Source organism: Ornithodoros turicata, unplaced genomic scaffold (genome assembly GCF_037126465.1).
Source record: "Ornithodoros turicata isolate Travis unplaced genomic scaffold, ASM3712646v1 Chromosome16, whole genome shotgun sequence".
Lineage (NCBI taxonomy): Eukaryota > Metazoa > Arthropoda > Arachnida > Ixodida > Argasidae > Ornithodoros > Ornithodoros turicata.
In genome coordinates, this window is record NW_026999320.1 from 3,806,000 (window position 1) to 3,831,324 (window position 25,325).

At 46.7% G+C, this 25,325-nt stretch overlaps 1 protein-coding gene across 1 annotated transcript; it reads right to left on the reverse strand.

Moving 5' to 3' along the window:
* Positions 1-11,445: 11,445 nt before the first annotated feature.
* LOC135372686 (uncharacterized) lies at positions 11,446-12,219 on the reverse strand. Its single transcript, XM_064606181.1, has one exon. The coding sequence runs from the start codon at positions 12,217-12,219 to the stop codon at positions 11,446-11,448; it is 774 nt and encodes a 257-aa protein (XP_064462251.1).
* Between the last annotated feature and the right edge of the window lie 13,106 nt (positions 12,220-25,325).

Genomic DNA, 25,325 nt, shown 5'->3' on the forward strand with positions numbered 1-25,325 from the left:
AGTGACGTGATGATATTCGACCCCCCTTCTGTTCAATACGGAGTGGAAGATACTTCGTACCAACTTTTTTACCCGGTCAACGGAGTAAATAATTCCGTCATCGAGTTTTGTATTCAAAATTTACAAAGGGCGCACTTGGATCTCTATGGTAGCTTTGTGTCTTTGACCACGCGCATTGTTCGCGACGACGGGGAAGAAATGGACGAGAAAGATGTCGTTTTCCCAATAAACCATCTGTTGAGCGGCATGTTTAAGACGGTCAACGTTTATGCGAACAACAAGCTCGTCAGCTCCAACGAGTTGTACGCCTACAGGAGTATTTTGGACGTCGTGCTACATTCCACGCCGATGGCTCAAGAAACAGTGCACGCGGCTGGACTCTATGTCGAGGAAGACGAACATTTAAAGAACGATTACGACGTCTCGTCTCGCGGTCCGAAACAACGTTACGAAGCGACGAAGGGTGGAAAATACTTTAACCTGGTCGGTCAGATCAATACCGACCTGTTCCAACAGCCGTGACTGATGCTACCTGCCGTCGAAATTCGCATCATTTTCCTGTTAAACAACGACGAATTTAAACTCATGTCGCCGCCCAACGACAAGAAGACGTACAATTACGAGGTGGACATCAAAGAGATGACGTTACACTTGAAAAAGGTGACGCTGGCACCTTCCCTCTTTTTGGAATACGAGCGGCGCCTTCAGAGCACACCTGCTATCTACGTCTTACGCGGATTGGAATCCGAAGTGCGGAGTTTGAGTGCCGGGAGCTTGGACGCTCACTTTGAAAACGTTTATCCCGAAAGGGTGCCTTCCAAATTATGCGTCGTCCTGCTCGCCACGTCCGACTTTCTCGGTGACATCCAGTCGAACCCCTACAAATTCCGCCATTACGACCTGTCTCATTCGATGCTCTCCGTGGACGGTCAGCAAGTGCGAGGCGAGTACGACTTTAAGAACGACCTCGTCAAAATTCCCTACTTTAACTTCTTGCAAGAACTGGGAGAGAAACATTTCAAGTATAGCTACGACCGATTTAAAACGAACGGGTTCCTTCTCTACTTCAACTTGGACGTGGACAAGTGTTCTTCTCCTTCGCATTTGAACGACTGGCGAAAAGGAAACGTTCGCCTGCAATTACGTTTCGCTAAAGCCCTTCCACACGCGGTCACCGTCCTCTTGATTTCCGAGTGTCCCAAGCTCATGTGCGTCGACAAGGACCGCACGGTCACCTTCCCATAGAACAAATGTACGAGAGCGACATCTTGGAACTCGTGTCCCTGAACCCCCTCGCTTCCTCCAATGTGAGAGGCATTTGCGCTTCCGACGAAGCCTTCGTTTTACGCAAGCCCGGCTATTTAATCATCAATACCGAAGAGCGAAGAAATCGCGGGCAGCACTGGGTGCTTTACATGAAAAACTACGACGGGTCTGCAGTGTTTTTCGACAGCTACGGACTTCCCCCCATCGAAGCAAACCTTCGAAGGACTTTACTAGTGGACGAGTATAACGACCAGTGTATTCAATCACCCTTTTCGCCTTACTGCGGGCTTTTTTGTATCTACGTAGCCACGCGCATGTCGAAACGCTACAGCTTGAAAAATTGTGTATCCATATTTTCCTGTAACCTCGAAGAGAATGACGAAACAATAAAACGTCTCCTCGTGAGCGAACTCGTTTCGTAAAATAGTCTATTTATTGATTCACGACATACACAAGACCCTTGCGAGACGATCTTCCAACGTGCTGACCCGACGCTCGTCGTTGCCGGTCACCGTGACGTCGAGGGATGTGTGGAGAAGCCAGTAGCGACGGACGATAGGTCGGTTGAAACCCGCGTTGATGAGACACGGGTCAATTGACAGTCCTCGTTTATACTTTTCCAACAGCTCGAGCTTGTAATCTACGAATCGCTTCATTTTCTTTGTAATCCTCCCACTGGTGCTGAACAGACGTAAGGGTATCGTCTTGAGAATCGAGCGAAAGTCACCCTCGCAGCCATCACCGTGAATATAATCGCGTAATCGTAGCAAGTCCCGATACATTCGCATTTGCACAAAGGTTGCAAACCGCTGCTCGGGCGTCATGACTGAGACATGAATGAGAGTAGGCAACCGTTTTTTTTTTTTATTTATCGTGAGAGGTTACATGAGAGAGAGAGAGTTAGCCTCCAGCTTTAGTTTCGTAGCCGGGAAGACAGCCCAAATACGGGCGAAGGCTCGAGTCTAACCAATGGCTGGGGTTTCTCGACCAAAGTCCACCGCAACGACAGGTTCTCAGCTGATCACCAATCCGCAAAAAGAACGTCTTCGGAGGAGGCTTGAAGGTTAGGACCAAGGGCAGATCTCCCGTCAGTAGCCATTCGTAATCTGCACGAAAGGAGATCAACAGGAGGAGAAAACAGATCCACGCACAGTCTTCTTCAGTCACAGAGTGACACTGATGATCCATCTCCTCCATCTTCTTCTTCTTCTTCTTCTTGTTGCTTTACGAGACGAATTCCTTTACAATGCACGTCGAACGGTACCGTCCGACTGCCGAGAAACGGTCGAATCAATCGGTCCGTCCAATGCTTTTGCTCTGAAAAAATGTGACTGGTTATAGAACGCATTCAAAAAAATAACGAGGAAGCGTACCTTTGGACCACAAACCACCGCAGTTGGTGCAGAAGAAGCGTGCGCTGCCAATCTCCCGAAACACGTGAGGTGGGAAGAAACCGACTTCACGAGCCGCAAAGTTGTTGAAAACTGAAAACGAAACACTTCAAACAAACTTTTTTTCTCAAAACGGGCATCACTTACGAGGATCTTCCAAGCTGAGCATGGTTTTCTATACGATTGCTCAAACTGTCGCTACTGCTTCGAAATTTATACTAATGTTTATTCCCTCTCTCTCTCTATCGTCCTTGAACGTGTTGGGACATGTTTGGAAACAGCGGTCAGAACCATCATTTGGAAGCAACGATAACAACTGTTTTATTAACATTTGAATTTGCGCGCGCGCGCGCGCGCGTCATATTGAACGAGAAATTGGCGGTTTCCCGTAAGCGATACTATTACGCCGGATGCATGCGAGCGTGAGAAAGCACGGTTATAAGATGGACCGTTCCTCTTGCCACCTCATCTTCTATTCCCTGCCTATCATCAACCAACCAACCAACCGACCAAGCGATATGGCTCGTCGTTTCCAATCCATCTTCGACCTCCTTGTCCACATCCGTCCCCTCTTTGGTAAGTCTGTTCGACATTGTATAGCGTCTTGTTTATTTATTTATTTATTTATTTTATTTCATGCATTTCTGTAGGGTTTACAGAAATCGCAGTGGTAGAAGCGTTCTTCCAACTGATACCGGCGACGGGGTGCGACGTCCCCCGCATGGACGTGGAGGCCTTCTTTCAGTGCTTCACGTTCAGTGAGGACGTTGAAATTCAGGACGCAACGGTGGCAGTTTTCATGGGCTACTACGTGACTGAGTGGACGCAGATTGCTATGCGTCGGGGACTGGACGGAGAGCTATTTTTTAGACTCCCCCGAAACTTAGAGGGAGAGCTCTGTCTTGAAGGTAATCTTCCCCTAAGTTTTGAGGCCGCAGAGCGCCTCCTCCGGTCCCTCACCACTCAGTGGAACCAAGTGAGCAGTGCGGGATGGAGAGACATCCTCGAACGGTGGATGCGAACACAAATCCCGTAAGTTTTCCGAGAGATCTTTCTTGTTCGATGTTTCATTCTTTTTGTTTATTTCTATAGGCACGACCCTTGGATCCTCGATGAACATGACGAGGAGGAGGAGGAGGAAGGAGGAGACGTCGACGAGGTCGAATAACTGTATATACCGAATAAAAATTTTCCCTGTCTTCATTCTCTCTCTCTCTCGCGCGCGCTAGCTGAGGAATGCCTCAACCACGAAATTCGAGCGTTTACTGTATAAGACCATAACAAATAGCACGTTCGGGAAAACGATTCAAAATGTGAGACGCATGAAGAGGTACACCATAGCCTACGACAGAGAAAGCGCGCTCAGAAAAGCTAGTTCCGTCGACTTCCAGCATTTCCACATCCTGAGTGACAAGTGCATCTTGTACGAGATGAAACAGCGTCGTATCAAATGCACGCACCCCCTTTACGTGGGCTTTGCCATTTTAGAGATATCCAAAGTCCGAATGTACAGCTTCATTTACGAGTCGCTCTTTTCTCGCTTAACCTGTCCAGTGCAGTTGATCTATGGAGATACGGACAGTATAATTTTTGCTCTCACGTGCGAGAGCCTCGTAGAGCAGCTGATGAAAATTCAGCACGAGCTAGATCTCTCCTCCTATCCACCGGACCATCCAGTTTTCAACGCCGAGCACGCGAACCAGATGGGGTACTTCAAAGACGAAACGGGAGGAGGAGTTATTCAGGAAGTCGTAGCCATCCGAGCCAAAATGTACAGCATTCTCTTGGCCGGAACACACAAACAGATTGCGAGAGCGAAAGGAGTTAAGAAAGACGTGGTGAGGAGACACTTATTGCACGAAGTGTACCGAGATTCTCTATTCAATGAAAGGACAGTCTCTCAGAAGCAGTGCACCATCCAGAGCATAAAGCAAACAATGTACACCATTTCGAGAGTCAAGGAGAGCTTGGTCCCCTACGATGACAAGCGCTATCTGGTCGACGCCGTACGTTCCTTTCCTTACGGCAGCTGCGAATACGAGGGTAATTTCCGCTCTGTGTGTCTCAATGCATTGTAACAGAACACTCTCGTTTTTTGCAGCACCGGAAAACCCGGAAGAGAGCCCTCGAACGTCATCGGGGATTGAGTAATACAACAAAGGACCAAGTCTGTGCACGCGTTGTCATAATAATCGAGAGAGTCTAAACAATAATAAAATATAAATGAAATGTTCAGAAATCTAGCTTCTGTCTTTCGCGCGCGCGCGAACGCAGGAAGAGGAGGTGGTTGGTCATCGTGCTAGCACGATGGTGAAATTGACGTATAAACGACTGTTTATTGCACCATCACTCTAGCCCGGTAGTCAAGCGTAAAGTCGACACTGCGATAAAAAGACGAAGACAGAAGGAGCACGGGTCATCGTGGCAGTGTGGTGGCGGAATGGATGTATAAAAAGAATGACCATTCCGACATCGTGCTGGTTCAGTGACCCGCGCAATGACGTCGCTGCGATGAAGATTACCGGTACCTTTTTTGGCATGTCCGATCTTCTCGTAATGTTCTGTTCGTGTGGATCGAGCAAGTCAGGGAGAGTGCGAGCATCTATCGACGTGCTCAAGGGAAGAGTATATGTTTAGATTCAATAAAGATGTTTCAATGAAAAAAAAAACAGAGTCTCGTCAAAGTTATTCAGACTGTTTAATGCGTTCCATTTCGATGACTAAACGGTATTTCAATAAATCAGTGACAAAATTGACAATGTAGACTGCTTGCAGATGATGTTGGTTCCGCAGTGAATACTTAATATGAGCAACGGCGCGAGCGAGGAGGTCCACGATGTCTGCAGACACGTAGTTGAATTCGGTGTTCGTCGACTCCAAAATTCACTGATCACTCCGAAGGGTCCATCCAGAACGCTTATAGAGACGTTCTTGTAACGGGCGTATATCCGACGCACCATTTCCTGTAGGGGGCCTGGGGATATCTTTCCTATATTGCCAAAAGCCACCATGTCTATGACGTAGCGAAAAGCAGAGATGACAAGCTCGTTTCGGGGACTCTCTTTGCTGAAACAGTCATTCTCCAGCTCTTCCCAAGAAGCGTGGATACGAGGACAAGTTTGCAAAGCGTGGTAACTGAACATTTCCAAGTATTGGTCTGAATGATAACGCGCGGATAGCGCGCTCTCCCTTTATACGGCGCTTCCAAATAAAAAACGTAAAGAAATGGGCGTCAGAACGAAAGCGAATCCTCCACCACCACCACCGTGCTCGAAGCGCATGCGCGAGACGTGAAGGGCGACGAGACCAAAACCGAAACGTCCGACGGCAGACGTGGTGGCGCTGCGAGCGCGCGCGCGCGTGTGACGTATGCTCCGCGGAGAGGGCAAGGTATATCTAAACTGGTAGCGAAAACTAGCGAAAATACCAAATCAGACCCATCGGCAAGGCCACCAGCAAGATGCGCGAGCGATCCTGGGTGTTGACAGTAGAAGTACGGTTGTAAACAGAAAAACTTTACAACATGGGCCTGGCTTGTGTGTGTACTAATAGGTTATTCTTAATTTCAATGTAGAAAAAGCTTTCTGTTGCCCCGCTCGTGCACATATACGAGATCATCTACCACTCCAGTACATTTCCGTATCCTGCTACTTTGCGCAGGTGACACAGTTGGGGGGTGTTTATCCGTGTGTCTCTGTATCCGTACCGTGTGTCCGTGCATTGTAATACGGAGTTCGTACACTCTTTGGGTTAAACAGGAAGCGACCTTCACATCTCCGTGCTGTAGACCAAGATTAACAGGTGTGAACAGATGAATGCAACAATGCATCTCCTCTTGCTGGGCCCGCGAAAAAAATATTTCGTCATGGGACGAGCGGCCATGATGGTGTGAGTGTTAGCAGGAACCAACTGTGCACCAACGATGTTATGTTTTGTTGCAATGGACCTATAACGGCCACTCATTGAATAAATGCAAACGTCTAATCACTAGATGTACGTATAGCTCTAGGTGAGAAATGGGCCTTATGTGAGCCTTTCTAATTCCTTGGTGGTCATCACGGCGCCTTTCTGTTTGGAGTTGTCAAAATCTGTGATAACTGTATGTATTTGGAATTGATATGATTCATTAAATCTGATATGCTTTATTTTTCTGTGTTCTCGTCTGGTATTGTAGACTGGGCGCGGAAAAGGGAATACAAGGCAAGCGAAGTGGGCCAGTGTAAACGTGCATGGCTAATTATGCACTACTTATTATTCATACTAGTGACGCCGTCTCTGACGTCATTTATTTACAGTCGTAGTAGTCCGCGCAACGGATGGATGGCGCTGACCGTCTCTATCATGGCGTCATTCTGAAGACACAGGGGCCTATGGGAGTTGCGCTACCTGTTTAAATATACCTTGGAGAGGGCGCCAGATTCAGTTTTCTGTTTGCCTCTCGTCGGGTGCGGACGTCTGGCGCGTCGCTCGTATCGTGACCGTTGATGTGCTGGTGAACTCTTTAGTCATGTAAAGAAGATGGAGGGCGGTGTGTGTGCACACAGATATGCTTGGATGTCGGTGAGTTGTCGTTTTAATACTTCTTCTGTTGACGCGTTTACCTACCCCCTAACTGCGATTACTTGTCAGCGTGTATTGGAGTAGTGTATGTTTGTCGATTTACCTTGTTGCGATTAGCAGAAAGTCTTCCCCTTGTTGTTATTATTCTTGTCCGTGCATGCCCAAACATGTTCGCAATTCCCTTGTACGCCATTCTGTCAATGACCCTTGTTGCTATTCTCGTCGGTGCATGCCCGCACATATTCGCGATGGTGAAAATTTTGTGTGTGCCTGTTTTCGCGCGTGTTTTCCCCTCGTTACCACTTTTTTTGTTTTGTTTCTTTCTGCATTCCACGGAAGTCCCCATGATGACAGCGGTGCTGCCACCTGACGTGATGCTTTCCGACCTGCCTGGTGTGACGCTTTGCAAATGGCGGCGCCCATGGGCTGATGCTGTGACCGAACCTGGACTGACACATTAATGAATTGAATGTGCATAGTAATGACTTGAATTATTAAATGAGTTTAGAAAGTGCATTTATGCGTATGTGCGCTTCTTTTCGTGTGTCTCATTATAGAATAACACGACTTAACGATAATTTGATATTTTCCTCCTCTCTCTCTCTCGTTGGAATGAATAGTAATTGAATTTATTAATGGAAAATTATATTCTACGCTCTATTATCGCATTCTTATGCGTGTATGAGCGATTTTAAGTGAAAAATCGAAAAAAAAATTAAAAAAAATTGGGTGGGGGTGCAAATTGCAAAATTGGGGGTAACAGGGGGGTGAGAGAGGAGGAAGGTGTCATGTTGCTCGCTAAGTCGTATTATTCTTTTACTACTGATATTTATCTCCAAGCTGACTTATTCACCACATTTTTGTTTGACTTCCGGGTACGGGATTGAAAACGAGGACATTGCTCGTGACCGTTACAAGGCCGTGCTCCATTCGCTAGATAGACATCACAGTGAGCCCTTGTGGCCTGCTTGTTGCACCCTCACAGCCGCGGTTTGGCGCCGCTCGAGATGGCATCGCATTTGACCCCGAAGAAGAGAAGCCTCACGGAATTTTCGAAATTAAGTGTCCATATTCCCTGCGAAGTGCAAGCCTGCACGACCTGTCAGAAGAATCATTTTTTTCTGTTGTATCAGATCATGATGATGAGAATGACGAAAATGTAATGAAGAGGCCAATGCTACACAGGGATCACGATTATTGTTACCAAATTCTCGGCCAGATGGCAGTTTCGGAACTAAGGTGGGCTGACTTTGTTGTGTACACAAGGATTTCATACTTGTTCATACCTTTTCATACCTTTCTCAGAATGTGACCGAGCTTAAGCCTGACTGTGTTGAGTCTAAGCTTACACCATTCTGTTTTGAAACCCCGTTACCTGTGATTTCGGAAGACTAAGCCTGTGATGTACAAAGCAAGTAAATATTAACTTGAAATCTTGAAGTCGCGTTTATTTTTCCTGAATGCAGGTCCTTGAACAGTTGCCACTACCCCGAAGTGACACTATAGGAACCTAGTAATGTGGTTCTGCTGTATAACACAGGGTCGACTAGAAGAGCAATAAATGGCTTATTCGTAGCACTGGACTCCGAATACATACCCAGGTAACACATGGTGCGCTAGTATACGTCTAAAATTGGGCTAACTTGAGACTTTAGGGATACGGGTAAATTTAGACGTCTAGAAACCGTCCAAAGGACGTCTAAAAAGGGTGGTCTACGAGACATGGCCGATATATTCCGCAGTAGACGTCTACCGTTAGACGTCTAGAAGCAGGTCACACGTCGACAACATTTAAACTTGCATCACAAATTTATGCAACCATTTTCACAGGAGCTATAACACAGCGTCGCCTCTTTGCTCTGCGAAAAATTATCAAAGTAGTTTGTTTTTGCTGCTGTCATGGCAGAGCGACTACAAACCATGTGTCTTGCAACCGTGAGGTTCAACGTGATTAAATTCAATTTTTATTCGCACTGGCTCCATGAACAACCTAGTCTGAGTAATGTTAAAGATAGTTAGAAGCAGGCAAAATAAAATACGACAGCACAAGAGTGCTGCAATGAGACGAAAATATAAGTGCGAAGTAGCCGTCGACGCGAGTTTGGAAACGGCGTCGGCAGAGGGCGCCGCTAGCGGCAGTGCGCAGGCGCAGGCGCAACGGTCAGTGCTCAAAGTTGTTGGCCCGTTCTGTAGTGAGCTCACGCTCGCTACAGAACTGTTTCCAAGTTTAGTAAGTTATTTCTTGCCTGCCGCGCGTATGCTTTCTTGCAATCTTGAGGTCAACGAGGCAGTTCCGGCATCCTGTCCAGTGCAATGAACGATTGCATTAAGCGTAACAACGAGCGCTGTTGTAGCGTCCCTTTGTTCTCTGGACTTCAGCAGGGGTGAGTTTTCTTACTTTCTTGTGCTGCGCTTTCAAGGTTGTGCCTGCTTGTGTTCACAATCGCATGCGGTAGAGCTGTGGAGCACAGCTAGCTGAATGGCGTTTTCTTTCTCTGCAGGATGTGGTTGCGTATGAGTGACGAAGAATATGGAGATGTGGCACAGCACCTGTATGTGTATCTTCAGATTCAATCGTTTGTATACGTTGTTGGCGCGAGTGCCTCTTGGTTTCATGTCTTTCTTCATGTCAGAGTCATGGAAAGAAGGTGACGAATACAATTGACGCCTGTCCTGTGAGCCATTTGTCGCCGCTACAGCTCAGCTAGAGCTACGATCTCATTTTAGGTAGACAAAAACTATTACCTTTTCAGATCTGACAGTGCCGTTGTTCAATATCCCCTTTTCTTGTATGTGCCCGCTAACCTGACGTTGTCTGCTCTGACTACTGGGTAATTCCATTTTAGATCGATCAAGGTCCGCCGATGACATTTTTTTTATTTCAGTGAAAAAAATATCTGTTGGAAACGACCTCAAGCTAACACGAAAGGCCAGTCCACAGATGGAGAGGGGGTAAGGTGGCGCCGTCTTCGCGACGTGATTTTTTCTCGCGACCTTTCAGCCTTACTGGTGCTGCTAGGCTCCCACAGCTCCCCATAGAGCCCATAGTATGAGATAATTCAGGCAACACTGGGCATGCAACCAAAGAAAATGAACTATGATGCCTACCATTCTGCCAATCAGGAGTCTCTCAGTTTGGCTCGCGTTTCGGCCCGGTACTGGCTACCATCGGCTTTTACTTTTACTGGTTTTCATGCCCGACGCTCGTTATTCCGTATTCCAGAACAACTAGGCAAATTTTGGACAAAATATACATTTATTTGAAACATCGTTGTTAAGGATAGAGGAGGCTGACGCAGACCGTATTCTACTGGAGCACTGTTTATTCGATTTGCTCGTGCGAACCCGCTCGCTGGCTCATCTTCCTCCAGTGCCGCCCCCTTCCGGCATACTCAACATCCTCCCGCGGCCGCGTTGGACGAGTCAGCTTCCAGCAGGTACAAACGTTGGGGAGGGCGCCGGAGCTATTGACCATTCGGAAGGAGTACCCTGAAACAGCGCTCGACACCATCACTTCCTGGGAAGGAACAAACTATGCGTCCGACTTTCCAAACCAGAGGTGGCAGTGCATTGTCCTCCACTATCACGACGTCGCCGATGCGTATGCGCGGATGTGCCCTCGGTTGACTGTGGTGTGTAGAACGCAGAAGCAGGAGATAGTCCTTCTTCCAACGAGCCCATAACTGCAGAAGAAGATCACTGTCTGTTTCGAACCCGGCGACGAAGACCTGCGGGAGTGGAACTGGGCACCTCTAACCCCAGGCTAGCCGGTAAGGCCACAGCGCGCTTCCGATCAAGAAGTGAGAAGGAGTCAGAGCCTCGCAGTCCTCTGTGTCGTCGGCAAGCTGGGTAAGGGGACGGCAGTTGACGGCCGCCTCAACCTCGAGTAGTACGGTGAGAAGCCCCTCGTAACAGAGACTACTGCGCCCTAGACAACGTTTCAGTGCGTCCTTGATAGTACGAATGAGCCGTTCCCAAAAATCGCCCCACCAGGGCGCACCTTCAGCGATGAACTTCCACTGGATGCGGAGGGAACTGGCATGGTCTTGGACAGAGTTGTCGAAGAGCGCGCGCAGTACGTTAGAGCAGTAACGGGAAGTCTTGGCGTTGTCCGAATACATGGTAGACGGCACACCCGTCGCGAAGCGAAGCGGCGAAAGGCAAGGAGGAATGTTCGTGCCGTCATATCAATCGTTAACTCGAGGTGGATCGCTCTTGTCACTGCACACTAGAACACAACTATGTACACCTCTCTGTCAGTGTTTGGTGACGCGCGGCAGTACAGTGGTTCACAAAAGTCAATTCCAACGACGTCAAACGGCATGGTTTCGGTTATCCGGTCCCTGGGTAACGGTGCGGGAGGAGCAGACTCCGGACGCAAGCGTCTACGACGGCACGGCAAGCAAGCGTTCAATACCCGCCTCACTGTCCGACGACCTTTCAGAATCCAGAACCTGGAGCGGAGTTCAATTAAGGTTAGCTGGACTCCTCCATGAAGAAGGCGGACATGCATTGCGTCTACCAGAAGTTCAGTGAACGGGTCGTTGCACGGTAGTATCATAGGATGCTTCAACTCCTCCGACACATCAAGGGCCTGCAGGCGTCTACTAACACGAAGCAAACCTTTCTGGTCAAGGAATGTCTGTAAAGCCAGAATAGTGGAAGTAGAGTCGACCGATTGTATGTCCTCTAACATAGTGATTTCTGAATGAAAGGCAGAGCGTTGAACGAATCGTATCCAGTACAACTCTGCTTCACACACCTCAGAGGCTGTTTGCGGCCCGGAGGAGGACGTGGCGTTGAGTGACACATTACGAAGAAACCTTTTGATCCACGCAGTGACTCTTAGAACTTTAGAGAGGCGCCCGTAGTCTTCAATCCTAAGGAGCGGACCGTGCAAATGAGGAGAAGTCGGTAAGCTCGAGCTCTGACAGGCAGAGGTGAGTCCATTGCCCAAGTCGTCGTGCTTTTGACTAGGGCAGATATCTGTAGGCCAGTCCATCTGAGTGTTGGTCAACCACGCGGGTCCGGTCCACCAAATTGTCTTGCGGGAAACAAAGGACGCTGGCTACCAACGGTAAGTAAGCCTGCTGGATTATCCTGGCTCCGGCAGTGGTGCCAGTGGAACCATCTGGTTAGGCGACGAATCTCGGACGAGCGGTTTCGTACAAATACCTCCTGGCGGACCGCGTCACCAAATATCCAGTGCAATGCGATTGCAGAGTCAGTCCAAAGGTGAACCACGGCTTGCGAGAGCTGGGGGATTTGTCTGACATAGTGGCATAACCTGGCTGCTAACAAGCAGGCCCATAGTTCCAGCCTTGGAATCGAAACGGGCCGTAACGGGGCTATGCGACCTTTACTCATGAGGAGCTGTGCAGCGAAAGTGTTCTTGGACACGAGGCACCTCACATAAACGGCAACCCCGTACACCTTTGGGCTTGCGTCGCAAAATACGTGAGGCTCCTGCCCTTCTGCCTCTTGCGTTGCAGGAGATATGACACAACGTGGGACGTGGAACGGTGGAAAGTTCGCTAAGAAGGAAAGTTCGCTAAGCTCGGACGTCCAGGTCTTCCACTGTCCATCCACGTCCTCTGGTAGAGCTTCCTCCCATGTGCAATTGCGCCGCCATAGGTCTTGGAACAGAAGTTTGGTGTGGACGACAAACGGTCCAAGAAGACCAAGAGGGTCAAACAGCCTAGCAAAGGTCTGAAGTACAACTCGTTTAGTAGCTGGCTGCGTAGTAACGTAAGACGACACGTTTCGAGTGGTCATTACGATAGTGCCAGCAGACCGGTCCCACAGAAGACCAAACACCTTGCATGTATCCAACGGTTGACCAATGTCGTCGAGGGAGGCGCCGTCTGCACGAAATTGCTCGTTCAACGTTTCCGGAACTGGAGCACCACTTTCTCAGCTCGATGCTGGTGTCCGCCACGATAGCACGGGCTGTTTGGTAAATGTGGAGCGCTTCCGATTCGGTTGAAGCGCCGGTAACTAAATCATCCACGAAAAAGGCTCTTTGTAGACGCGATGTGATTTCTGGATGAACAGCCTTCCAAGTTGCAAGGTGATGCATCAACGTTGCAGACAGTAGAAATGGGCTCGACGAAGCTCCGAATGGCACTCTCGTCATACGCCACTCGACGACGTTTGGGCAAGGCTCGTCACTACTGGGAATTCGTTCGATCCACAAGAAACGAAGAAGGTCTTGGTCTTCTCGTCGGACGGGAATTTGGAGGAATGCCTTTCGAATGTCAGCTGTCATGACGGTATGATTGCACCTGAACTGCACAAGAAGCTGCAGCAATTCTGCACCGAGCTTTATGCCCTTGTTCAGTACATCGTTGAGCGAATGACTTCCCGGAATTAATCTGTAGAACGGGGCAGAACAGTTGAATGCAGAATTTGTGCTATAGCGTCATACAGATGGGATATGAATGAGCTGACGAAACATTTTTCTTGCGTGAGAACAAATACACCTGTAGGTTCTACAAATTGAAAAGCAGAGCTTCGATTTTCGCAGGAGAGAGGCATCTTTTTTCTTTTTTGCTTCCTAGGTGGCCTCAGCTGACGAACAAGCTGCAGCACATTATGGTGACATTTTTTTAAATTTTTTTAAAGAAAAATAAACCTGTAGATTTTCAATATGTTGCAGGAGGGGACTAGTTATACAAATAAGGAAAGATTTCTTTTAGACGACCTATATGTGAATATACTATCTGAAAAAAGTAGGTTTTTCCAAGTGCTTGATATTCCCAAACACATGGTTAAACAATGAATATAGATCAGCTTGGTATTTTTATGCGAAGCTAATCACAAGCAATCAGTTACAAGCATAAATAATCTGGGGCTCCTTCAAGAATGCTAATTTGTCAGAAATGTATTGTAAACTTGACCCCAAATGTGCTCCGTTCTTGAGTTCTCACCACATCACCAGATTTATTCTCGTTCTACATACCCTTTGGGATGGCAGACCCGTGCTTCCCCTCTAACACCAGGCGAAAGCGCACAAATGATGTATATGTAGATGTCAGAAGGAAGCTCGTAAGGGACAACTTCATATTTCGGCACAGTTTAATGCGCCCCATTGTTCAAGAAAACAAAATGATGATTTACACTCGATATATGCATCGTCTAAAAAATGCACACAATTTTTTTCAGTGGTATTTAAGAGAGTCAAGCTGCATCTCTGGCTGGTTTTGGCTGGAATAGCCCAGGTTGACAGTTACACAAGCTGATGTATGTCAACATTGAAAATATAAAGGAAAAAAGGCAATTTAAAATGCCTCACTCAATGTACTACTTTTCATAGCTTACACCTTCACAGGTGTTTTTTATCCTAAAATGGTTTTATTGCCAAAATCAACGAGAATGACCGTCATCACATTAACAAGTTTCAACCAGTTATACCAAGTAATAACAAACACGTGCTTACTTTTTCTGCAATCAAGATGTGAATTACATCATTGAGTTGCAGGCTTCAGTGAAAAATCACTGCTTGTGATGTTAGTGCTGAGTGAGTACGGCACTGCTAGTGACGCAACATGTGATTCCAGTGTCTTTCACCCCACCCCACGTTATTTTGTGAGCAATTAGCATCAGAATCAATCAGCTTGCATGATGCACTTATGAAGGGTAATTTCATGTGTGCCGATAAACATACTGCAGTGCTAATTTACAATGTAGTTTGTGGCTTTGGAGCACACTCATATTCAGTATGCCATGTGAACTAGAGGAGCATTTTCTACCATAAGCATTAGATGAGCGAAGACCCCAAAAAATGTGAGCACTGTTTACGTGCATTTGAGAACCTGCATTTTTATTACTGAGAGGCCCTCTTTGTAGCTAGAGGGAAAGGGTGCTGGAAATGTGGCACATGTTAATAAGATGTAGAACCAGAGACACAGAAAAAAATTTACAGCATATCATGATCTCAATCATGTCATTGTGTCCGTGTTTCTGTCTCCTGTTCTGCATTTGTTAATCTTTTTGTGTAGTTGCTGGATTTTAGCCCAACAGCAGGGGTCAGCAATTGGAGAACATCCAGAACATGCAAGGCATACATTTCCGCATTCCCCATTCAAGTAACGTTGAAGAAATAAACATGCGAAGAAACAATACAACAGTGAAGCTGGCTTCAATACACTACAACGTGTCACATGTAACAATATACAGTATGCATCAGTGTTTCCCAAACCGTGTGTCAGGACCCCCATTGAGGCCGCGATAGCACAAACGGGGCCCAAGAGAAAGCAGATGAAGTGAGCGCAATATGCCACAAACCCAAGAAAACAATCTCTCTACGACTGCACTATATTGAAGTTGTTTTACAAAAATGCAAGTTCAGTTCAACGCACAATCAGTTGGGAAACAAGCTAACTCGCAGCAATGCTTTCAAACAAGTGTGTCGCAGTATTCCTCACTGTATCATGACGAGACCATGGACCTACATCAGACGCTACTTGCACGCACTAGTATAACATTCATATTTATTTATTTATTTATTTCGAGAACCCCAAGGGTCCGGAGGGCATTACATGGGGGGTGGGAACTGTAGCGTAAGATACATTTACAGCAACTTGATAGAAACAAACAACCAAGCAAAAAAGAACAACACAATTAGCAGTAAGTAAACAGGAAAATAAAGAAACGACGACAGTACAAACTTATATGAAAACAAGTATCAGAGCATGAAACAGGAAGTTCGTTCACATAAGTACAGATAATTAACAGATATGATAAGGGGGAGGTGAAAAATTTGAAAGCAACTGACATACAAGCGTGGTGGTCTTGTGAGTGGAGTAAACGGGAGAGGGTGTTACAAAATACTGTATGCTCTATAATAGTTGTGAGAGGTGATGAGAGGTTGTTCCATTCGATGGCAATTGAACAAAAGAATGATCTGGATAATGCATTGGTTTTACAATGAAAGCGTTTGACCTTATTAGTGTGGTCGATGCAAGGAAAAATGACACTCGGGCAGGTGATGGGCGATTGGTGCGGTGGCACGATGAAAAAGAACCAATGGAAGAGGGCTAACTTGGCAAGACGGCGACGATGTTCGAGTGAGTCGAGATTAAGATTTGATTTTAATGCGGTTACAGAGGTATCGAATCAGTAGTCGTTGGAAATGAAACGGGCAGCCCGATTCTGGATGGCTTCTATGGCGTCGCAGAGATACTTTTGGGGAGGGTCCCAAATAGGTGATGCATATTCCAGCTTGCTTTGTACAAGAGCCGTGAAGGTTAGGGGCTTAAGATGGAGGCCGCCAACCTGAGGGTGTGTCTCAGAAACCCTAGGGAGCGAGAAACGTTAGTTATTATGTGGTTGATGTGCTCGTTCCAAGTTCGGTTTGAGGAAAGGTGGATTCCAAGATATTTGTAAGAATCTGCTCGGGTTAATGTGATATCACTTCGAATGTAGGGGAAGAGAGGAAGACAGGAGACCCGTCTTCGAGAAAACGACAAAATGCGACACTTTGCAATGTTCAGAGGCATTTGCCACTCATTGCACCAACGCCGGATTAGTTAAAGGTCGCTTTGTAAGGTTAGTTGTTCAGAAGGAGAGAGGATTTGCCTGTAGACTACACAGTCGTCAGCAAAGAGACGAATCGTGGAAGATATGCCTTAAGGAAGGTCATTTATATAGATATGGAAAAGGAGAGGGCCGAGGACTGAACCCTGAGGGACACCAGAAAGCACAGGTACATCTGGGGATAGGTGGTTGTTGCAAGTAACAAATAACGCACGATTAGTCAGAAATTGAGCTATCCAACGGACGACATACGGGTCGAGGTTAAGCAGATAGAGTTTGTATAGAAGCTTAGAGTGCGGCACCATATCGAAGACCTTGCGAAAGTCTAAGAGCAGCGGCGTCAGTCTGATGATTATAGTCCGCATGGAGAAAGATGTCGTGAACAAAACTGGCTACTTGAGTTTCACACGAAAAGAGCTTTCGAAACCCGTGCTGCAAGGGATAGAAGAAGCATTTTTCTTCAAGGTACTTAACTACGTTGGAGTATGCGCTCGAGAATTTTACATACTATAGAAGTGAGTGAAATGGGGCGGTAGTTATTAACTATGTGGCAGCTGCCTGATTTGTGAATAGGGACAATCTTCGCCGTCTTCCAGTCCTGCGGTAAAGCAGAATCTTGGAGTGACTGAGTAAATATGCAATATAGAATCTTGCTGGGAATAGATCTCGTGTTGTATAGAACCTTCGGGTTAATAGAGTCCAGACCAGCATTTGACGACAGCTTAAGTGACCCAATGATTTTACAAATGCCATGTGTGCTGATATGAATGGGGATCATAGGTGAGGAGGCGATTACTGATAATGGAGTTTGGGTGTACCCGTTATCGGTGTTGGAAACGGATGAAAACAAAGAAGCGAAAGCGTTGGCACAGTCGTTGTCGGCGGGTGTCAGTTAGATTGATAAGGTGCGATTTTGGCGGAGATAAAAATTTTCCAAAATTGTTTTGGTTTATTTGTCAAGAGGGACGGGAGGTCGATGGTAAAGAACTTATGTGTCACTTCCTTGATCGAGCGCCTGTATTCCCGTTCACAGTAGTGAAATTTAGCCGGTGATACGTCGTCGCCAAGACGCTTTGCCTTCCTGAATAAACGCTTTTTCTTGGTTAGCCAGATTTTAAGACTTTTCGTGAACCAAGGATTGTGATCATAAGATTTCACTCTTGTCTTTGGAACATTGTACTCGGTAAGGTAGTTTATGTTGTCACGAAAGAGGGACCAGTTATCCTCAGTGGAGTGAGGCGAGGTGCCATGAACGGAATTTTCATACAGAGCTTCAAGACCCTCGTTGATGGCGTGGAAGTTAGCTCGAGCGTAGTCGTATATGGTTTTATCGTTGAACTTATGAACATTTGGACGACTTAAAGAGATATCGTAGAAAATGGCCTTGTGGTCACTGAGACCATCAGTGACATGCAAAGAAGTGATGTGCTCAGGATGGGAGGTTAAAACCAAGTCAAGGGTTGACTGCGTGGCATGAGTTATTCGGGTAGGATGTGGAACGACATGCGATAGATTAAATGTAAGGCATGAATCCGCAAACAGTGTCTTTTGTGAACTCCGGGAAAGATTGCAGTGGAGCAAGTCGCAATTTATTGACCGTATATGTATCAGCGTATATTGAAGGTATATATTACTGTATATGTATCAGGGCAGATTTCAAGCTTCCTGAGCGCGCACAGACGGTGATCTCAGTTGTCTCGCGACGTAACAGACAGAGAAAGACATCGGCCGTCACACACACAGCCATCCCGAAGTCTATGCCCATCTTTGTTGATAAACCCACGAATCCACAGGAAGACTGCCGAAGCTCTCCCACTCGTATTAAGTACCTGTAGCCTGAACTACAAACAGTTTGGTGCACACTCCCCAAAAGGAGAACAGCTGATTGCTGATATCATGGGCGCGGCCATGCGAGCCGAGAAGGACAGTTCAACAGAGGAGCAATTTTAGGTAAGTTCGAACGTGGCACCAGTCGTCGGTGCAACAATTTCCAGAAATAACCGAACTCGATCAGCTCAGATAACGCTTTTTTCATTCTTTTTCTTTTTAGTATTACTTATTATTATTTTTGATTCATTTCCAATTCTAATTCCAATTCCAGCTCAACCGCTCAGCGCGCTGACACTAGTGCAACGTAGAGTCAATAAATCTCTCGCTTCCTGGCTTCCCTAAGGAGAAGAGTACTTGAAGTATATTCGTGTTTTGTGATTCCTTTTTCCCTCTCTACGTTCCAGAAACAACGTAAACAACATACAGAAACCGACACTGAAGATTTTTGTTTAAGTTTGATTTGTACAAGCTTTCGCGTAGAGGTCCAAGCGAAAGCTTCTACAAATTAAACTTAAACAAAAATCATCAGCGTCGGTTTCTGTATTTTGTTTATGTAACATGTAGTTATAAGAGTGTTTTAAACCACCTCGCAGAAGTTGCAGATTTTGTTCATCAACTTTATTTTGAGATGGACAGGGAGTTTCATTGCCTGGGGCGATACTCTACGCCATAACTGCTTGTGGTGTGAGGAAGGAAATAATGTCCCATGGAGTCCAAAATTGCCAAAACAGCTTTGAGAGCAGGCATTCGTGGGCTCGATTTAGCCACAAGCCAAGCAATTTTATCTGAAAATGGCAGTTCGGAAAGCTTGGTAGTGTGGGCAGTGACACAGAATATACTCTGGGTCTTCTACAGCACTGCAGTGACAGTATCTGAGACAGTCAACTTGCCTCAGATGGTAATGACACTGAGCTGTAAATGCCCCATTGAGTCACAGTCCATGAGTCACAGTGCACCATCTTGGCGAGAAGTGTTTTGTGGCAGCCAAAAACCAAGCTCTGGGTCAACATTGCTCAGTATAGACGGGAGGAAAATGTCAGTTGTCCATTGACAGGAAGACTATTTATACAATTCACTGATGTGTTGGTGAACGAGATCTGTGTCTACATGACCACTAACAGTCCTTAGCTATCTTTCACTGTGATTTAATTAGACACCTCCCTCATGTGACGGTGTTGCCGGCACAGTTTTACCTTGCTGAACCACTTTTCGCGGCTTTTATCAAACATAAGATTAGCGGTTCTTCGTAGGCTGAGGCCGAGAGACGTTTACATGACGTTTACGTGATTACCGTCGTGACAAATGGTCGACACAGCAGTTTTGCGGTACGTTTTACATGTTGCTCATCCTGGACATTTTTCGCTATCCGATTTCCTGTCCAAAATAGCTACGACTGCATCAATGTCACTTCACCCATGAATTCCTTCATGAGTTCGAACTCGCAAAACACACACACAGTCTACTCCTAGAAGCGAGCGACGCTTACACGAGTGCATGCCCCTCACAAGTGTTCCTCAGGCGTCAGGTCACCACTGCATTCCAGTTCTGAACCCGAGAGACTGTTCGTACGTACGATATTTGTGTGGGGAAACATCACAACACGCGCTGAGTCACTGTGACACACTAACAAATCTGCGACTTCTCTTTCAACGATGCGGTCATACGGTGCTGTCAACTGACATCGTCGAGACGCGAGGCGCCGCTGCCACTTCTGTCCCTTTTCTTCTCGTAAGTGCAGGCAAGACCGGCAGCCCGCGAAAGAATGCTCTTTTGAAACTTTGCCAACCAATAGCAGAGCGCGCAATGTCCTTGGGCCAATGGGTATCAAAGCGTAAACGTGCAAAGTTGATCGGGCATCCACTCTTCTCCCAAATACCGTACCAACGCGTGTTTAGTCCGCATGTAGAAACTTAAAAGAATGAGCTATAATTTGAAAACAATGCAATTATCGAGAGCGTAAACATGCAAAGTTGCAGTTTTGCAGTTTTCACTGCAATTTTAAAACTGCCGTCTTCAGATAAAGGGTTATCGTATTGCTTACGCTTTTGATGCTCTCGGATCTAAAGAAATATGTGCGAAACTTCATTTCTCCGAAAAAAAATGGTATCGGTCGTCCGGCTTATACAAAAGAAAACTTAAAAATCGCAAAGAAGCCACGCTTGAAGCTTTGTGGCAAGAGCTTACTATTTTATTTGAAGCCCCAGCATCGTTACTAAATCATGTCAGGCATAAATTGTGAACAGGTGTGTCATACAAATATTTCCACTCACACCGAAACTATGGGAGCTCTATAGGCGACACCAGGTGGCGCCGTAGTATAATTTTTCCGGCGGAGTAACTCTGTTGGGGTTGACGGACTGCATTTCATACTGTTTTTATGTTGAACGCCGGTACAGTTGTACAGCATGCAGAGATTGCCTTATCTTGCATATAGATGGCTGTAAAAAGAAAGAGCCTGTGAGGAAGTATTTCGTACATGTTCTATTTTTTGTTTGCGAGGTTGCAATATTGAATTTGAATAAAAAGCTACTTAGCGTGAAAGATTTTCATAAGGGTAGCTATTTGGATCCTGAAAATGTTTGATTTTACCTTTTTTACCTTTTATACGTTGTCATTTATTAGTTGCAATTTCCGTGTCCGAGCTGCCTTAGAAGGGCCGGAAGAACAGAACGCCAAAAATTTTAATCTCAGATTTCGCAGGTATGCCATACAGGGTGCCAATATTAGAATACATATTCCCAAGCACAGAATTTCGCCTTTCCCGGTATTCACTTTCCCTCCGCTGATCGTGTCATATTTTTTACAAGCTTCGAGGCCATATCTGACGATATGTTCATCTTTTTGTTCCATCACATTGTCACCATCAACGAAAGTGAAGACCGGTTGTGTTTTGCCTATTATTGGCAAAAAGAGTTGACCTCTCTTGTTTTGAACATGATGCAATTGATTTTCTGAGGCTGGAACACATAGAAAGGCCTCCAGTGCCTAAGAAATTAATGATGATCCCGTCGGGAGAGTGGTTGGTGTGTCCCTTCACATGATGCGCCCTTGGAAGTCGCGGTGTGTTAGCTCAGCTCAAGTGTCGATACTCTGAAGCGAAGCTTATTTAGCTATTCCACTCCCACCACGTCCCACTGCGTCAGGAAGTGACGTGGACCTTGCCCTCATTCTCTTACTGGATATCGAAAGAAATGAAGGTAGTTAATTAGAAAATTACAATTAAAGATTACGGGCAACGCTATACTAGGTATTCGAAATGAATCCGTACTTCTCACACATACGGCGGCAACCACATTGCATGCATATAGCACTGGGCCCGACATACGAATCCTACCACAATCCACCACAAAATCTATGATGCCTGACGGAGTAATGCCACGTGTTTATAACGTGCATACATTTTTTTAGAGCCGCGAAGAGGGGGAGCTATGGGGCCCTTGTGTTACTTCATTCGCATCACAGCCCTTATCGCGAGCGCACGTAGAGTCTGGGCACTCTAGTACACCTGTACGGAGTAAAAACGGTGTCACTTTAAAGGGACGCTGAAGAAAAAATGCTAAAGTCAGAAGATATGACAAAAATTTCAGTTTTTTTAGCGCTCATAGCTCCTTGACGGCAGGTCAGATATCCGTAAGTGAAGTACGCTTTTAATGTGCAATCTTTCCTGTATCGTTCAATATATAGAAAACCATTCTAGCAAGTTTCGTTGCCAAAAGAAATGTCAGTAAAGTTAGGTAAGAGCAGAAAATTGCCGATGTTTGGTATGGCATACCTCAGTCGCTGCAAAACTTATTCCAATATTTTTTGCGGTTACTGAAAGGCCAACATATCAGTAGTAAGTAGTGGACTCTCACAGTGCACAACGCTCAACTGTCCTGGACACGTTTAATTAGCAATTAAGCTAATAGGGACCCCCCACATTAATCAGCACCCTCCAGGGAGCCACCACACTAATTGGGGAACGTCTAACTCGTTTCCAGACCAGCTGAGCGTTGTGTACTATGAAAGTCTATAAAAATAAAAAATAGGCAGAAAATAAAATAAAAAGATAGAAATAGAGTGGAGAGAAACAATTTATTCGTAAATCAACGATGCCGCGGCGAAGAAGCCGCTCCGCAACACCCGAGTGACCAGCTCCCGCCATGTTGGTAGTTGGCACCCAGCAGTTGCAGAGATCGACGACAGGTGGCCACTTAGCTGCAAGGCATCACACCAGATGGCGCCACCATCATAGCTCTAGACGAGAAAGACAGAGAACAAGATACTAGCGGCAGGTAAAAATGGCAGCACTGCTAAACAAGTCTAGGCATGTGAGAGAAAAGGTCTAACCGCTACTGCTAAAACAGCACGGAGAAAACAGTACACATCGGGGAAAAAGGCTTACGGGGGGCGATCGCTTAGGCCTAACCACAGCGTCACAACACTATGCAGCTAACACAAGGCGGGAACCACTGGGCACACATCGCTAAGCATGTGTCAACACGAACAAAAGGCTTGCTCACCGCAAAACAAGTTAAACATGCAAGAAAAGGCTTAACACGAGCGCGGTCAAATCACTCGCTGGTCACCGCTAAACACGACAAACATACGAGGAAAAAGGCTTACGGGGGCGATCGCTTAGGCCTAACCACGACGTCACAACACTATGCAGCTAACACAAGGCGGGAACCACCGGGCACACATCGCTAAACATGCGTCAACACGAACAAAAGGCTTGCACACCGCAAAACAAGTCTAAACATGCGAGAAAAGGCTTAACACGAGCGCGGTCAAATCACTCGTTGGTCACCGCTAAACACGGCAAACATGCGAGAAAAGGAGCGCGTCAAATCACTCACCTTTTCCTCCGCGGCGACTGCCAGGCAGAAACTGAGCGAGCGCGGGGAGCACATGTCTGCTTTCTATGACAGCCAGCCAGAAACTAAGCGAGCGCGGGGAGCGCACGTCCGCTTTCCACGACAGCCAGAGAGAAACTGACTGAGGCGACGCGCAGCGGCAGCTATGGATGCGCGCGCACCCTCTGCTCCACCCGTCCGCGCATGCGCGCGCGCGCTCCTAGCACCTTCTGCGCCACCCGCGGGTGTTTTCGGTTTCGACTCTCTGCTGTGCGCGCGCGCGCTCCTAGCGGCGGCGGGTGGCTTCTGAGTTTCGGTTTCACTCTCGTTTCTTTGCGCGCGCGTTTATCTGTATAAAGGCAGCGCGCTCCGCGCTCGCGTCATCACTACGTGAAGATGTTCAGCTACCACTCGTTACAAAATTGTTCCCGCACCCACGCTTCTTGGGAAGAGGTGGAGAAGGAATGTTTCAACAGCGAAAGTCCCCGCAACGTGCTCATCATCACTGCTTTTCGCTACGTGATAGACATGGTAGGCTTTGGCAATATAGGAGAGATCTCGCCGGGGCCGCTGCAGGAGATGATGCGTCGGATCTACGCCCATTACAAGAACGTCTGCATAATGGTTCCTGACGGACCCCTGGGACTGATGAGCGAATTTGTGAGCTTGTCCAACGCAGAATTCAACTACATCGCTGCAGACATCGTGGACCTTCTCGCTCGTGCCATCGCTCATATTAAGCACGCCCTGCGGAAGCAGCGACATTTGCAAGCAGTCTACATCACAAATTTGGTCATTGATTTATTGAAATACCGATTGGTTATTGACATGCAACGCATTAAACAGTCCGAATAACTTTGACGAGACTCTGTGTGTTCTTTCACTGAAACATCTTTATTGAATACAAACAAAAGAGTTGGTCAATAGATGCCTGCACCCTCCCTCCCTTATCTGATCATCTCGTAATGCTGCGTTCGTGAGATCAGACGTGCCAGAAAAGGGGAATCTTCATCGCAGCGCCGTCATTGCGCGGGTCACTGCACCAGCACGATGACAGAATGGTAATTCTTTTCGTACACCCATTCCGCTACCACACTGCCACGATGACCCGTGCTTCTCCTGTCTGCGAGAGAGAGAGAAAAGCATGTCTCGACTAGAACTTTTATTCTCGATTACATGCGCATGCAGCTCTTTGTTCCACGGTTACTCGATGCCTGACGTCGACGGTCACTGGCTCTCTTCCGGGTTTTCCGGTGCTGCACAAAGAGGGAGTACTATCGTAATGCGATACGCGTCAAAACACTAGGAAAGCTTACCGTATTCGCAGCTCCTATAAGGGAAGGAGTGTACGGCATCCACGAGATAGCGTTTGTCGTCGTAGGGGACCAAGCTCTTCTTGAGTCTCGAAATGGTGTACATCGTTTGCTATATACTCTGCATGGTGCACTGCTTCTGAGAGACCGCCTTTTCATTGAATAGAGAATCTCGGTACACTTTGTGCAATAAATGTTTCCTCACCACGTCTTTCTTAACTCCTTTCGCTCTCGCGATCTGTTTGTGTGTCCCAGCCAAGAGAATGCTGTACATTTTCGCTCGAATGGCTACGACTTCCTGAATAACTCCACCCCCCGTCTCGTCTTTCAAGTACCCCATCTGATTCGCGTGCTCGTCGTTGAAAAGTGGGTGGTCTGGCGGATAGGAAGACAGATCTAACTCACTCTCCATCTTCGTCAGCTGCTCTTCCAGGCTTTCACACGTGAGAGAAAAAATTATGCTGTCCGTGTCGCTATAGATCAATTGCACTGGACATGTCAAGCGAGAAAAGAGCGACTCGTAGACGAAGCTGTACATTCGGACTTTGGATATCTCAAGAATGGCAAAGCCCACGTAAAGGGGGTGCGTGCAT

Bases quoted from the DNA above. Each gene is read 5' to 3' on its own strand.
- LOC135372686 (XM_064606181.1), bottom strand. From the start codon at position 12,219: ATGGACTGGCCTACAGATATCTGCCCTAGTCAAAAGCACGACGACTTG.